The following is a 17,035-nucleotide window of genomic DNA, read 5'->3' as shown; positions in this document are numbered from 1 at the left end:
AGGATTCCCCCCCATGCAACTTAGCAGACAAAAGCCGACAAGAACAGAGGTTACAGTTGAGGTCGAGACAAAAAAAATAATCAGACGATGTCAAGTTTAACTGGACCCCTCAGGGGGCTGAAATTGCATTCCTTGACAAAACTATAGCATTCCACTGAACAGGTGTGTGATGGTTGAAAGTCACGTTTCAGAGTAATTTCAGCCCTTAGCCTGTATCTGGCCTAGACCCAGAGCTCGCTAGTGAGGGACTCGTTAGCAGCTGCTGTCCTGTCCAGCTCGATGTGGGTTGAGGACACAGGACCGACGCCTGCAGCTCCAGTCAACAAGCCGAAGGTGCGAGGGGCTCTCATGAGAGCTGAGTGCAGTAGAATCGTAAGCACTCGCTCAGACAGACACACGTGGGTTAATGGAACAAAACCATGAAGCTGCACCGCCCCAGTTAATTGGGAGCTCCTCAAAGAGGTGTCTCGGGTGACGAGCCCAGACTGCAATAAGCCCCACCAGGCTCTCAACAGCCCACCAGAAGCCAGGAGCACCACAAAGCGAGCAGTCGCCACTCCTAGGGGTACACTGTTGGTGAAGCTTTACAGAATAATAAAGTAAGGCACACTACCTTTAATATGTTCAGAGAGTAATTTCTCAAACAATAAAAGGCAGGATATTCCGGGGGCATCACACTAAAGTGATGGCAAAGTAATGGTGGATAGTTTCTAAGACATTACAGAAGTGCATTCTTTCACTAGTCTGTCAGCACTGAATACAGCCGTCCACATTTGAAAGAAACGATGAACAGTCAAAGAAACACATAAAGCAAACGACTTTTTAAGAACTCTGGATCCTGAAACCATTAAATTTATTGATTTTTTTAAAGGAAGGTACAAGGGCATTGTCTCAATTTCAGAAACTCTTTGTTAAGATTACATTCCCAGACGTGGATGCCACACTGCTGCTAGATAAACATAGAACTTGTTAGCCTGTGATTTTATTAATTCGTGAGCATGCTAGCGACATTCACATTTCCTGAAACCTTCTCCCGTTAAGAGCACACAGCATACTTTCCCTCTGGTTCCAGCAGGCCTGCGTGAGCACTGTAGCAGGCCACAAAACCTCCCTTTCCCCTCTAGTTTAAAATATCCCACACACGGCAGTCCTAAGTCAGTAGAAAGAAACTCTGGAAATGTCTTTTAAAAATATTTTCAACATAAATGTAGATAGAAGTTTTTTATTTAGAGAAAAACGCTGGAAAATAGCTTGGAATTCAAACAAAATATCTACAGTACTGCATTATTTGTTCATTTTTTTAGTGTTCTCTCATCAAGTGTTTGTCTCACATACAGGAATTAAGAGTTTAAGAAATTATAAATTGGACTTTTCTCCAGGTTCTCATTCCGACGTTTACGGATGAACTTGCTTCTTTTTACTGCTTTTTGGCAACAGTTTTTTTTCAAATTCTCTTTCTCCACCGATGAGCTAGCGGCCATTTTCTAACCCCGACCTTCCAGAACACTCCAAGGACACGGTACCACTCGCTGTAGAAACAAAGTGGCCACTTGTGAACATGCAGATCACCCCCCTCGCTCACTCCCTCAGCCAGCAGGCTAATCCAAACCCCACGTCCTGCGGCGAAGCAAAACCGCCCGTCAGAGGGGAAAGAGTTTCTGGCTGTTGACTGCAATGAACCCCCCTCCCAAAAAATCAAGTCAATCTATCGAATTTAATCTGGCTTTACCACATCACGAGCAGTATCTAAACGCCTCAGGTATCAGTACGTACTGTAGCTCCGCTGGGATTCGATCACAGACCTCAAAAATGTCCCAGCTTCCAGTGGACTGTGGTGAGTTCTGCAACGCCAAAAGACTGGGCAGAAGTCTAGTCCACTCAGGCCTCAGGTTCCCAGCGAACTACACTGCTCTTAATAGGTTCCATCGATCCCTGTTAAATACATACATACTCAAAAGCTGTCTTTTTTTCTGTTTTTCAGATGACTTTACTATTATCTGATTTGTTGCCTTCTCAGTCCTAAAGGTCTATAATATAACACAGTATAATCATGATAAATAGTATGATTATAAACCACCTACACTAGGCATAGCAAGTGAGTACTTTAACATGCACATTAAAAAAACAGTCCAACTACTGTATAGGTTTTGCAGAATTAAACCTATTCATCGACCCACAATGTTGTTCTAGCTGAATATTACAAGAGATGCAAAATTCTGCTTTGTTTATTCCCTGCAGTACAAATATTAAACAGAAGTGTTATACTTTGGGTTTTAAATATTGACCCTTTGTAAGTATAAAATATTTCTGAAGTTGTTATTCCTTATAACTCCATTAGAAACTATTCATGTAGCAACACTTGCATTTACAAAGTGCAAGCTTCTCGTGTAATCAAGTCATCATCTGAAACACAACATTCATTTCATGTAGAGAAATCTTTAAATCCGTAACGGCTTATGTAAAATGTAGTGCTTTGATGTATCAAATTCTTTTAAAAAACAACTAAAATCTCTCTCTAAAAAATCATAGCTCTTGATAAATATTAAAATGCAAACTCTATATTAAAAAAACTCTAAAATGGCACCAGATGTCGCTTTTAAAATAACTAATCTGGACTATTTTACAGTATATAAAAGGAATACTGTGTTATAAAAAAGATACATAATACAAAACATCTGCAATTTTGCAAATTTTGAGGCATTTAAGAATTAGTGTTCTAAAAGCTACACAGGTAAGTACACGTATATAAAACACATCAATTCAAATAAAGACTAGAATACAATTTGTTTAAATGCCAACAAAACCATTAAAAAAACAACTTTAAATTGTAAATACACCATTTAATGTTTAAAAAAAAATCTTTTGTCTTTAAAGCTTTTGATCACAATGCACATTATGGAAAGAAATATTTTTGGTTTAATTTCCGAGGCAAGAATAAAACACTTATTATTGCTCCAGGGGTGAGCAGATTGTAACTCTGGTGAAAGCCAGGAAAAAAGTTACAAAACCAGCTGTGGCCCAGAATTCCCCACCGGAGCACAAAGGGAGCTACGCGTCACACAACAGTGACCCCTGGAGGACTGGATGTCCACAAGCAGCCTCTGCCCTCCCCTGGGGGTCGTGTGCCTTAACAAACCTCACAAGTGAGGAAAAAACATCAACAGCCAACACAAGTAAGCAAGCCGCTAGGGCCATGTGGGAAAGGAAATGCGACTCTCCCGCAGGAATGCGTGAAAAATCGGGCGTGAATGAAAACCGACAAAATCAAGACGGGGGTGTGGCGGGGAATAATGGAGCCGAACAAACAATGCCAAATTTTCCGAATTGTTCTCAAACGTCAAGCTTTGTTCTGTCCAACTGTGAGGAAGCTGTGATGACGTGACATCCGTCGCACACAGCCTCTGGTTAGCCGAGAAGGAGGAGGGGTGCAGACTGGGGCCCGGTTCGAACCGCAGGCCGGATGCCGAGAGGGTCCTCCGTCTCTGGGAAGAAGCGCTGCTGGGGGCGGCTGGTTCGTTCGAACCCCGGGCCGGTCTCTCTCCTAGAGCCACGTGAGGAAGGGCTCGCTCTTGTTGAGCACCGACTCCACGTCATTGAGGATGGGGATGAGGTCGGCGCCCTCCAGCGTGCCCAGGTCCACGTTGGTCCCGGGGAGCGAGTCCAGGAAGTCCGGGAAGCGGCTCTGCGGGCCGACGCTCATGGTGCCCGTGCCCATGCTGTCCCCTGCGAACAACAGGCCACGGCGTTAGCGCCAAGGTACACACGGGGCTGCCTCACGGCTCCCGGGTTCCATTCCGGCTCGGCGCGCCGGTCTGTGTGGAGTCTGCACGCTCCCCTGGGACTCTGGCTCCTCCCACCTCCCAGTCAGGTTCAACCGGTAACTCTAAATTCTCCAGCGGGGGGGCGGGGCACGTTCCCATTACGACCAGTGCCGGTTACAGAGTTCCCCCAGCGAGGTGCTTCGCCTCTGCTCCCTGCCCCCCACCGCCCCTCGCCGACGCCTCGTCCACGCGACAGCGGCCCCCCCGCAGGAGCCGCAGGAGCTGAAACTCGGGCGCAGGACTCGCCGGACTAACACCACCCCCACCGAGGAGAGGATCGGCCGCCCTCACCTGTGTCCATTTCATCCACGTTGCCGAGGAAGTCTTCAGGGGTGGTGGGGATGCTGTAGCAGCCCAGGCCCAGGCCGCTGTCCGTGCTCTGCTCTCTGGAGTGGTATGGCCCACTGGGGGGGGGGGGAGAGTGGAAAATCACAGCCCGTCAGTTACACATCCCCCCTCCACAGCGACCCGTCACAGACGCCACCGGTACTCGCCGCCCCCCTCCCTCCTCCACTGGAGCCGAGACTCGCCGTCGAGATGGGGGGGGGGGGACTTGCCTGTTGAGGAAGGGGTCCGAGCCATGGGACGGGACTGTCCTCATGTCCTGGGTCATGGCGGAGGAGCTGACCGCTGGGGGAACTGCAAGCATGCCTTCCGATTCCATGGGGAGCTGCCTGCAAAGAGCCACCTCCTGCGGACAAGCAACACCAGTCACCAGCGGGCCGGAGGCGAAAACCAGCACAGCCCCCAGCTCCACTCAGCTCAGACACCACTTACTCACCACCCTCGTGTACCACTGAGGAGAAGGGGAGAATCCAAGCTGAGTGGCGTGTAAATGAACAGGGTTTTCAATTGACCGGTTAACCCCCCCAGAGATAAAAAAGATGAAAAGGGAACTTTTAGCTAGGATTATTTGAACCTTTGCAGTATAGGAACCAAAGGACATGGTCAAGCACAAGAACACTGATCACAGCGCAGTCACAACAGTCCACACGGTGTACTGCACTGTGGCATGTCACTCGGTACACGGGCATTTGAACTTTTGTATTAACAGGTAAAACTGGACATCTTTTGATAGATCCAGTCACACGCAATGTGTAACAGGGCCTGTCGTCACATTTAGAAGCAGCCACGCTTGCAGTGGCATTAATAGCAACCTCGATTTTGCACAGCACATCATCGCAGGAGGCAAACAACCACCAATGAAACTGAATACTCCCTGTCCCTTAAGCCACTCTGATTCTCTAAAAAGGCTGAATTACAAGGCTGTGATGACATCGGAAGATCATGTTTTAATTCAGCTTTGCCTCTCGCCTCTTTCATAGCTGAAAGCTGCCTCTGAAGCAACGACAAAGGTGTCGATCATTTCCAGAGCACTTGGGATTTCATAAGTACAATGGGAACAAAAAAAACAAGCCAATAACAAAACAGAAGCAAAGTCTGAAAAAAAAAAACGTTTTTATAACTGCCAGCTACCTCCTCCTCAGCAGCTGGTCGAAAGTGTGATTTCAGTTATGCTAGGAGGCGAGCTGTGTGAGGAACGTCCAGAACAGGGAGACTGTTATTCCAGTGGGCTTCAAGCTCGGAATCACCTACAGGTCTGTATGAATTAGAATCTTCTCCAGGGCTCATGAAGCCTGAAGCCGGATTACTAGAAGGGGTGTACTCCAGGTGTATGGGCAATCAAATTCCAGAAACCTGCGAATGAACACCGTCTTCTCATTGTCACGTGACTGTCCAGCCTTTTCCGTCATGTGCGGGTGTGAGCAGGGGACAGCCCAGCGCTGAAGCAATGACTGGCGCTATGTCACCGTGGTTCTGCATACTGACACGAGGGGGGGGGGGGGGGGAGCAGCGTGCACTCTTTTGCCAGAGAGCACTTGAAAGTTTCCGTTAGGAAAGAAAAACAGCCCCTCTTCTAGCTTCCTTGTAAACCAAGTGTTCCCAGCAGCTCCGTCAGCAGCGCGAGGGAGGGTCTAGATTTCCAGGGCTATTGTTTTTCAAAGACGGAAGAGTGATGGGGGAGGAAGGCTGCTCCAGGCTTCCCACCACTCTGCCCGCATGATGTCAGCCTGCCGAGCGCCAGCTGGGCTCCCATCCAGCCCAGGAGAGGGCGCAGCGACGACGGCCCTGCCCAGCACCGGCCCAGCTGGAGCAGCGGGGACACGGGCCGCTTCTCGAACTCGTCGTCCCGACCTCCCGTCACGCTGAAAACCGACGGGTCCCCTCCCTACTGGCCGACGCCTCAAGACAGCGGAACGTGCTGGAACCGTCCTTGGGAAGACAAACGCCGTCCCTGAGGACCGTCTGCCTACCAGCTCACAAGCTGGCGCTGTGCTCGGTTCGCAGGGATCTCTGGGGGATCCCCAGTCCAGCCAGCTGCCCAGTTAACTCTGCCATTCTAATCCCGATGGCAGGAACGGAGCCCGTTAGCTCTGGTGTGGCACTGTCACTTTCTGAAGCACACACCATTTTTTAACCAAGAGTCACATGTAGCAAATTCAGATCCATACGTTTTGAGTTTGTCTTTATAGAATGGGACCCCACCACTAAGGAATAGTCTGGAATGGGCACAAGAACAGGAAACTCCAATGAAAACTATAAACTGTAGAAATATTGCCCAGATTAGGCAACGTCTATCAATGTCCGATGCTGAGCGCCTGTTTCGTGCAAATCAAGATTTCTGCCACTCTTTGCTCTTTGGGCTCCCTAACTCTCTTGTCAACAAGCTGCAATTTGTCCAGAACTCCGCAGCTACACCTCTAACTCACACCAGACCCTGGCAGCATATCACTCCTGCACTGACGTCTCCGCATGGGTTGCCAGTTAATTCACATATTCAACATAAAATCTTGTTAATGACTTTTAAGACTTTAGAAATCTGTCTCCATCACGCATCTTTGAACCTCATGTCCACACTCCCTCCTGTGGGCTCCCTTCAGTGGAGGCTGCTCCTTTGCTTTCTGTACCAGGGACTAAGTTTCGGACTTGTGGTGACCGTGTCTTTTCTGTCGCTGCCCCAGTGTTATGGAATGTCCTTCCTCCGACTCTTCAGAGATTCTCTGATTGGCTTCAAATCTAAACTCAAAAGTAATCTCTTTACTAAGAGCTGTATCTCATTAGCCTACATTCAATCTGCATGAATCCGTGAAGTGTTTGTTTATTTGTGTTTTACTTTTTATTGTACTTTTTGTTTGCCTTTTTCTTCATGACTATGTACAGCGTGCTTGGGTTTAGAAAGGTACTTTATAAATAAGAATAACTAGTATTTGTATTCATAACCACTCACTGCATGTTCTCGCTGAGCCCTCATCTCTTGATTATTGCTCTGTGTGTGTCAGCACGCTCTGGCTGTGTCTCTAGGCTGTGCGTCAAGGTGGCCCTCACACAAGGCACAGGACAGCACTGCAGAGCCACCCCACACCCATACAGACCCGAGCGGGACGGCTGGGCCTCAGGTTCACTGGAGTCCGACAGGAGAGGCAGGAGGCCAGGCGCCCTTTACTGGAGTGGATTTGTGGCAGGGGCAAGCGTTCAGGATGCACTGCTGTGGACAGCTCGAGTGCCTGGGGGGTTTTGTGTTGCAAACAGAACCTCCAGCAGGAAGCCTGGGCTCAGGAGATGACTGCTCTGCACGCTGTCCGTGTGAGAGGAAACGCTCATTCTCACAAACTAACCGGCAAGGTCATGTATTTTTATTGGATACCTTTGGAAGTTTCCTTTAACAGGCTACACCTCAAGTTCCTGTGCCCCTGGGCTGCATAAACTCACAACAACTGACGAGCTGAGACTCTTGGCAGCTTGTTTTTTTCCCAAGCGGATCTGGTTATTGTTTCTCACTTGACACTCGAGCGCAGCGTTTCTCAGCCGACGAGTCTTCCGACATTAACGGGTGCGCCGCAGAATTTCGGAAGACTCGCGTACGAGAGAGGAAAAAATGAATAAATTGTATATCGTCGCACGTTTGGCGCGGACACACGAGACAGACGCCATGACCCGTGTGGAGACCATCTGTGGGGCGAGTTCGGCTTTTTAACTTTCATGGGGAAAAAAACAGGGAACTCTGGGAGCTCTGAGTGTCACTGTTGTCAATTTCTACCAGGATAACGTAACTATGCTCCTTGAGGCAAACTAATGCTGAAATAAGTCTGGTATATAATATTAACCTGAAATATTATAATATTACAATCACATCACCGAGTAACATTCTAATATTACTCTGGCCTTCCCCTAGACACCCTTTTAATTCAACTGGTTTGCTGTGCAGTGGGGCTGCTGGGGGCGTTTGCTGTACTTCACTGGGGGATAAAGTGGGCCCCCTGTTACATGTCAAGAGATATGAGGTCCTTTCTGCAAGGAGTTGCTAATTTATTATTGCACTGGCCACTTTTTACTCTGCCAGCCCCACAGCATCAAAGGGGGGAGTGATGTGATGACAATACAGTGTTGCACACCTGGTCATTAAGCACCTCATACTCGCTTGAATCCAGAAACCCTCTGGGACCCTGGTCTGTAGTCAGCTGTGCAGCCCGGAGCTCAACTCTGGAGTCCCGAGCTCAACCTGCACTTCCGCAGGGCACTCACTGCTTTCTGGTCTCAAACCTGCTTGAGTCTTGACTAGCAACACCTGCTCTCCCTGGACCCTAGAGAGCTACTCCACACCTGTCTCATGAGCTCCTCCTGCGCCCCACATGAGCGTACCTGTCTCATGAGCTCCCCCTGCGCCCCACATGAGCGTACCTGTCTCATGAGCTCCCCCTGCGCCCCACATGAGCGTACCTGTCTCATGAGCTCCCCCTGCGCCCCACAGCCAGTGTATCTGTCTCATGAGCTCCCCCTGCACCCCACAACCAGCGTACCTGTCTCATGAGCTCCCCCTGCGCCCCACATGAGCGTACCTGTCTCATGAGCTCCCCCTGCGCCCCACATGAGCGTACCTGTCTCATGAGCTCCTCCTGTCTCTTCCGGATGCGCTCTCTCTCCAGCTGGATCCTCTGGAGCCGCATCTTCTGCTGGTGCTGCTGCTGAGTGGTCAAGGGGTGGGGCAGGGTCATCAGCGGGGCACTCTGCTGGGACACGGCCGGGCTGGGGGGCACCTGCGGGGGCGGCGGCGGCTGGCGCTGGGGGTGCTGGGGGTGGTGGCTCAGCACTGCGGAGAGAAACCGACAGGGGCACCCGTGACCCACGCTGACAGGCGGATGGAGCTGATGGGGCCACTCAATTCGAACAGCACTGAGTTCACAGGCATCGACGGGAGCGACCCAGAGGACTCCCTCAGAGTCAGCAGCGGAACACGGAGCAGGGCTCGCAGGAGCGCATTTACACAGAAGCGCAGTTAAAAACGAGAACACCTCTTGGCACCGCTTTACACAGAGGGTTGTGGGAGCATGGAACAAATAACGCAGTCATGTAGTTGAAGCTGATACCCTGGTTTCTCTCGAGAAACAGCTGGAAGAGATATGACATCTTAAAACATGAATATATTGTTTTCAACCTAAGCAACAGAATATATTTTAAATGTGACAGCATTAATTTTGATAACAATTAAACTGAAGGCCACTGATGGACTTTGGACTTTGGACAGGATCAACAGTGTCCAGTGTGCTTTTTTTTGGGATCCAACTTGTGATCCGACTTTTTTGGGATCACTGACTTGTGATCCCAAACACAACCACCAGGGGTCGCCAGGCCACGTGTTTACTGTGCCATGCGTGGTGCCACAGTCTGGCTGTCTCAGCACTAGCACTAATGATAAATGATCCCTGATAAGGCATTAACACAGGCCTGTCATTCAGACACACCAGCTGTACAGCTTACCTAACCACCTATCTGATCTGTCCTTTATCCAAAAAGCCACTTGTTCCTGATCAGTAATCATGACAACCTGGAGCCCATCCAGGAATCACAGGAATAAAGATGGGATAATAATAATAATAATAATTGCTTAAACTTATATAGCGCTTTTCTGGACACTCCACTCAAGGTGCTTTACAGGTCATGGGGATCCCCTCCACCCCCACCAGTGTGCAGCCCCACCTGCAAGACGGCTTTCATTCACAAACACAGGGATAAACCAGAGACACCCGGTGTCCCAAGCCGCACATCCATCGGATGTGAGAGAAAATGTGCAAATGTGCCAAAGGCCCTTGCGACGACGGGGAACATGCAGACTCCGCACAGAAGGCAACCCAGTCCAGAGCTGAAGCCAGGACTTACGAGCTGGGAGGCAGCAGCGCTCGGCGCCATGCCACAGCGCCGCCTCTGATTCAACCTCACTCTTCTGTTTTTACTTCTCAGCGACAGCCGTCTGCCTCCGGGAATTCTGGGTATGCGCACAAACGTGGAAATGCGGTGCATGTGGCCTCCAGCGATAAGGAGAGGACTGACGTTCTACAGGTGTCTGGATGTCTGAAGCGAGGAATCTCGACAGCAGACCTTCACACAGCTAAGACAGCAAGACCTGATTCACTGCGTTCACAGCCAGTGTACGTTTAGACCAGCGAAGGCCGCATTTTCCCCCAAAGCGCAAAGAAGAGATAAGCAGTAAAACAGAATTTTAAAATGTAACGTGACCCTCAGATTACATTTCACGAGGAATGACAGCAGCCAAAAGCTTGGGAGAAATTAGAATCGTTTATTGTGATGTGGAGATTTGGCGTAACCCGCTTGGCTGAGGGCCAACCTCCCGGCCGTCGGACGGGGAGGATAGGACCCCCATGCGACCAATGGGGTAGCTGCAAAGGTGGAGAGGGGGTGGAGGAGGGATGCAGAAAACGAACGAGGAAGAGGAGAGAGTGACGTTTGATATTTATGGAGACCGGTTGCTTACGTCAGAATTAGTGAGAATTGCAGCAGCTGTGTCGAATGAGCGCGGCTGCCTTCATTCCTCCCGAACTTTCATTAAAAACTCCATATAATGAAGAATACACAAATGTACATATTATTAGGACAAATAAACTGGGCCTTGGGATGTTTTTCTCCTGTTTTCATTTTTTGAAACCTTGTAGTGGTGTGCATCTAATGCAAGGGGAAAAAAACACTACACTGTTCCCCAATCAGGAAAAAAAAAATCTGTCAGTTGCAAGAAAAATAAATATTGCAGGAAGGATATTAATGCGCTGGCAGATGCTAAAATGTATCCTCTCCCAGAGTGAGTCAGCCATGCCCAGAAACCTCGTTTGTGCCAGTCTGGCATTGTACAGGGTGCTTATCAAGCTGGGCTTGAGTGGCAGCTAAGACTTATATTACAGGTTCACAAGGTGAACACCAGACACCACTGCTCTCTGGAAGTGTTGAGCAGGCTGCAGACGATTGTTATGTAGACAGCAGGCCAGGCACGGTCTTTGATTAAAATGTTCACTAGGTACACTATATCATGGCAGTTTGTTTTGTTTCTTGACACAGATCCTAAATTTGTCTACGGTGGCGAGATCAAGGGTATGGCCCTGTGCCGAAGGTTACTAGCAGAGTTCCAGATGTCCAGGTGAAATTGTTCCTGACAGACGCACGGCCCTGCTTGTTAAAGCTATTACTCTAGCGTTGAGCGTTTCAGAGACCAGCTGTGAAAGACCTCAGTCTCAGCTTTCACAGTGACTTGAAGCTCAATTCCACCCCCTCCCCCCTCCTGCAGGCTAGTGCAGGGTGTCACAGCCCACCATGATGAAAAACACATGCTTGTGCCGAGCAGACAAGCACCCGCCAGCTGAGTCACAACACCGCGCGCAGAGCAGGCCAGCGCCCCGACCCTGCCAGCAAAGGTTTCTTGTTTCGTTTGTTTCTCAGAAATAGTGTCAGCTATCCAAAAGGGTAAGCAAAAAAAAAGACTGGCGTTCGAGTTAAGAGGACTTTTTTCCACTCCAAAAGGTCTGTAATGCATTAAAGTCTGCAGTATCCCATTCCAAACAGGACTCCTTCTTTCGCAGACAGCCAGGGGTAGCCGCGCAGCGATCTCCCTGAACCTGCTCTGATTGAAAAGGCAGGGCCTGAGACACTAATTATTTACACACACATGGTCTGTGGAGAGCTGCTCTGTGCTGCAGTCTGCACTTTATATACTATAGAGCATGCAGACGTGTATCTTGGGGGGTAATCCAAAGAGCACAGCTCGTACTTTACCAAGAAAGAAAAAAAAGCTTAAAATCCTTATGTATTCATCAGTGTGTTCATTTAAGATTTTTTTTTCCAGGAAAAGGAAAAGAGATTTTGTATATTTTGTATATTTAAAAAAAACCAAAACATTTGTTTTTTTACATACACTCTTTCAAGTACCCTACAGCTCTTCCACACTTAGAATACAAGATAAATTCACCTCCAAAGCAAACCACTACTGTTAAAACAAGCACTGCAAAAACGTCTGACTGCTCTTTCATTAATAAAACACTGTTCTTCGTAAATGTGTTCTCCTTGCTAGCAGAGGTATGAATACCATTTCTCTTTAAAAACACTTTCCCCTTTTGAAGGACCATCATAATCATCATCATCTGAGGTATATTCTTTCCCAACGGGGACCCCCTGGTACGTAGAAGTCATTAAATTAACGGCTCAAACTGGACGCCTGACCCACGCACACAGAAATCCCATCCAAAACCATGTCCTTACGAACCTGAATAGAAACCTGCTCGATTTCATCGGCCTGCCAAAGGCAGTTCTCAACACACTACTTGGAACGTGCAAAAACACTCGAAAACCGTTCGGCGAATGAAATCCAAACTTCACGGGTGTGCGTCTAGCGCCCTCAAGATCATCACATGTGGAAAGGGGGACCCTGCCCATAACTCCCCCCCTGTGTGTAAAAACCATTCTGCCAGACTAACGCCAGACTTGGTTTCGTTGTAATCTGCGCACAGTTATCATCTGGAGCACCGGCATTCCTGCACCACAGCGTGCCCCTGGGAGAGAATGTTTTCTTCTCACAACTGCACTAACTGAATCACAACTCAGCCACTTACACCAATTCCTCCCGTTTGGCCAATTAACTACAAACTCGACAGGTATCATCATTCCAGTAACAACGCAGTTGGCATAAGGAGAAATAATGTTCTTGCTTAAACCACAATGGATGCCTGACCGCCATTTTGTTTGCTAAACATCAACTGCTGGTGTCTTGGAAACCACCGCCCTGCCTGACGCAGACCCGCTGAAGAGCTGCATGTCACAGGCTACAGCAGCACTTTACCCCCTCACAACGAATCCCCACCCGTTTGGGGAAAAGGCAAAGCCCTCTCCTTCAAACGCAGTTTGGCCGATTCACTCCCCACTTGGTGTCAAATGCTATCCACATACAGCAAAACCGGAATCCTGTACAATCCGACATGACATCCAGCTACTGCTGCCTTAGGATCCACTGCGCTGGTAGAAATGAAATCCGCCAGGTGTCGTCACACTGTAACCTGCTTCTGTCCTCTGCCGCTTGCGCCCAGCAACACTTGAAAGCCCACAGGGGCTCATCACGTGCTTGGGGAAATGGGAAATGCATCCAATACCACAAAGCACTCTTCTTTAAAATCTGTTTTCCCAGCGAGCTCCAATCGTATGAGGGGCCGTCATCGTTTCTCCCTTGCTCAGAGGCAGTGCACTCATCCTGTTACAGTGGGATGGTGGTGACTTGCTTGGAAGTGATTTGCTTAGAAGTCTTCAAAACGTCTGGCATTTTTTTTTTGTTAGGTGTGCTCTTTCTACAGTATGAGGAAGGTAAAAGCTTTAAAAAAAGTCCTGAAAAAGCTGTCGAGACTGCAGAATTCTACACGGCAGCAGATGCTGTCGTGTCTTTTCCAGAGCAGTTGAACCTACTGTGCAGGGAGATAACCCTGGAGCAGCAGACAGGCCAGTTACTACAGATGGGAGGACAGCAGTGTCTAAACAAGGCCCGGCCTGGCACCACTCATCACAGCCTGCCTGCGCACCGCGTGGGGGATCCTGTCAGCTGCCACAGGCTGGGCAGCCGCGGAGCCAGTCCCACGTCAGAGGGCAGAGTGACACAGGCATGTTTCTTTTTCCCCAGGGGGGTCAGGGGTTTCATTTGCAGGGAAGACCTCCGTCTCACGACTTCACCGTCCCGACTTCTCCACTAGATACATCTCAAAGCCATGAAAGGGCAGGACAGGTGGGTGGGAGTACTACGTGCACCGGTAATATAGCTAAAACCGTGCGTTAATGCTGCACAGCGCTCTCAGGACAAGTTGGCGGGGTTGGGGGGGAGGGGGTATCTGATCACAGCTGAGCTAGTTATCTTGAAAAAGAAATCCGTCGTGACTGAGAACTCCAGCAACGAGCTCTTCTCTGATCCAGCTCACCTGGCTCCCGATCTGCCCGAAACAAGCAGCCCTGCTGCAGGAGCCCCGCCCGCCGGCGGAGAGCACGCTGGCACAGGCCTGGGCTGCGAGGGTCCGAGCAGGTATCCCAGCGGCCTGCAGGGGTCTCTCAGGTCTCAGTAACACAGCACCTGTGTGCTCCAAATCACTTTCCCACTCTCCTGCCTGAGGTATAATACACGTGATGATTACAGCGAAAGCCTTTTGCTAAAAGATGATTTAAATATTAAAGCAATTAATACGTTAAAGGAGCTCAGCTGGAACCAAAAGAAATGAAAAACTCAGACCCTGCTGGCCTCGAGAACCGGCGTCGGAGAGCCCTGGGGTGAGAGGATTAGTGGGGGAGGAGCTGCAGTGCCAGTCTGGGGCTGCAGGGTACTTACTGAGGCGCGTGTCCACCCGCGGGTCAAGCCAGGACGTGCTCTGGGTTTTGTGGTCAATGAAGTAAATTTCTCCCTGAGGGGTCACTGCTTGTTCCCAGCCTTCAGGCAATTGTCCTGTTCAAGCAGGAACATCAGAAGGACCCGTCAGCAAACAGCCAAGAGCCTTTCGAGTATGTCTAAGCCATCACACACGAAGGAGCTCTTTCCTGAACCCCCCACACTGCTTCCCAGCAGACTCTGCCTGACCGTACTGTGTTTATCACAGTGTGCACCAGGTTGATAACGACTGATGACATTAATCAGGTCGTGACACAACAAGACAGGAGGGGTTTTCATCATTGACTTGAAAAAGTCAGGGAGTCAGCTCTGTGCTTGTACACAGAAGGATGCACTGGAGCAGCAGGAATGATGCCGAGCCTGGTGATCATGCTCCTGGCCCATCTACCTGGATCACGGCTGTGCAGCTGTACAACAGGCTGTGGAAGAACTGCTTTATGCCCTGAGAGACGAGGCTGTAGCAGTGCGACACTGTGAGACCCACACTACAGCTTTATATGCAGAAGAACAGACCTGCAGCACTGCTCTCCGGGGACATGTGGAACAAGCAGACAGGATCATATTTTGAAAAGGGGGGAGCTTCACAATTCTACATTTTTAGAATTTTGAAATACACTACACTCACATTTTACCCAGAAAACTTGCTAGAACCGAGACTAAGGTCAGTTTTCAGTAGTCATCAGAAAAGACTATTTTATTTTTAACAGGATGAACACCTGTGCATGACAGCTTGCAAAAAACTGCTACCACTTCGTCACACTTCAGCAACGACACTCATCACTATACATGCACCAATATCTTGCCAAATGGAAAACGCTCTGGAACAGCGACCAAGTGTTAGGAGCTGCGTCATGCAAGCTTTTTCAAAACTACCCGAGGATGTACAGAGGCAGCTCACAAACAAGCTAGTGGCCCCCAAGGCTTCCTCTCATTTGTAACAACTCCAATACTCTTACCATGGTTTGCAAACGCAAACATTGCACTGCTCTCTGACATTCTGTAACCATAAACCTTTACTGCACCACAAGCAGGCAGGTACCATAGCTAAGCTGTACGTCAGTGTCAGTGAGATTTACTTACGCAAGGGAAGGAGCGCTTTTAAGTAAAAGAGAGGAAAACGCCCTTCAGAACAACAGAGGCCTCAGCGGATAGAATTCCCTACTTGACAGCTTCGGGATCTGTTCCAGCATTGTTCCAACTGGTCTTTCTGTGCTGGGGGAGGTGGGGAGTGGTGTGTTGTGTTGACACTGCAGTCCTGATAGAGGGCTGTATCAGACGCTGTGAAGCTCTGATGGCACAGCCACACAGAGAGGTTACAGCTCCCTGCAGGGCTCAGCCAATTAAAAAAATTCCCCTCCACAGCGCCTGGGCCTCCTGTATTGTTGACAAGCTGGGGGCAGGTTCAGCAGCCTGGTACACTGAAATTGTCCTTTTCTGGTTTTTAAAACTATCCACAGCATATGATATTACCTCCATAAGCCTTGACGTCTCTCGAATACATTTCCACCCAAACAAACCCCATGGACTGAAGGAGAACTGGTACTTCCCAAAATATGGTTTCTTTAATTAATGCATCCAGCCTTCAATTCACAATCACGCTGAAGTGCAGCTCTTTTGCCTTTCCAGAGCCAAACTCACTTAAGAGTTCTGCTGCAGCAGGAGACAGAACCAAGAGGACCTGGCTCAGGTACACTGGCAGCATTGCACTGCTGGTTTTTACTTCATGCTCACACTGGTGCACTACAGCGACACAGGAAAGATCTAAGCATGATAGCCGGCTGAGATCGATGGCAGTAAGTTGCACGAAATGAACATGTTTCGATAAAATGGGTAATGCAATATTTTCTTTATACTTTGGTAGACTGACACATTTAAACAGCAAATCTGAATGCAAACGCAGTCCTGGAGGTGGGGGGTTTCTCTATTTGAAAAAAAGCTCTCTCTGTTCTGGTATGCGAGAGTGCCAAGACAGGGAGGAGCATGGGGCTCTGTCCAATTCTTCTGAAACAGTTGTTCGGCGATCGCATGCTTCTGTCAGTGCGGTGGACGTGTCCTTTATTTCAGGATGACCGACTCCATTCACACAGGACCTGTACCAGGAAATGTAGCCTGGTACACACATACGGGAATCCCAGTTGAGTCACGTGCCGCTGAGCCAGACTGCGTGAAAGGTCGTTACTCATCCTCGGCTACGCGCTCCCAAAACCGCTGCAAAGAAAACCAGCTCTCCTCACTGTGCAGCCCTGGAAGAACCTTTTTACTTCGAGCACCTGCTTGCTCAGGGCTGGTTTTCTTGGAAGGTTTTACAGCCTTTCAGCAACTGCAGTCATACAAATGCTCTTGGCGAACCGCGCCGACGACACATTTTTCCATTTCATCGAGAGCCTAACAAGCCACACATTTGGTCCTCATTTACTGTACTGATTAACAAAGGATGAAGAAGGCTAAACAAACACCACAAGGC

At 49.1% G+C, this 17,035-nt stretch overlaps 1 protein-coding gene across 2 annotated transcripts in view; it reads right to left on the bottom strand.

The window, feature by feature from the left end:
• Positions 1 to 819: 819 nt before the first annotated feature.
• wwtr1 (WW domain containing transcription regulator 1) overlaps positions 820 to 17,035 on the bottom strand; it is a 47,373-nt gene continuing 31,157 nt past the window's right edge. The window contains exons 3-7 of one of the 2 annotated variants that reach the window (XM_088915085.1): positions 14,515 to 14,628; positions 8,759 to 8,970; positions 4,379 to 4,512; positions 4,113 to 4,225; positions 820 to 3,723 (exon numbers count right to left, since the gene is read on the bottom strand). In XM_088915085.1, coding sequence (XP_088771211.1) covers positions 3,542 to 3,723; positions 4,113 to 4,225; positions 4,379 to 4,512; positions 8,759 to 8,970; positions 14,515 to 14,628 — 755 coding nt within the window. In that variant the 3' untranslated portion in view covers positions 820 to 3,541. The remainder of the gene's footprint in view (positions 3,724 to 4,112; positions 4,226 to 4,378; positions 4,513 to 8,758; positions 8,971 to 14,514; positions 14,629 to 17,035) is intronic. The other variant, XM_088915086.1, reaches the window with a different exon arrangement.

This window comes from Atractosteus spatula, chromosome 4 (assembly GCF_055471065.1).
Source record: "Atractosteus spatula isolate fAtrSpa1 chromosome 4, fAtrSpa1.hap1, whole genome shotgun sequence".
Lineage (NCBI taxonomy): Eukaryota > Metazoa > Chordata > Actinopteri > Semionotiformes > Lepisosteidae > Atractosteus > Atractosteus spatula.
The sequence above is the reverse complement of the archived record's forward strand: the minus strand, read 5'-3'. Positions and strand labels throughout refer to the sequence as shown.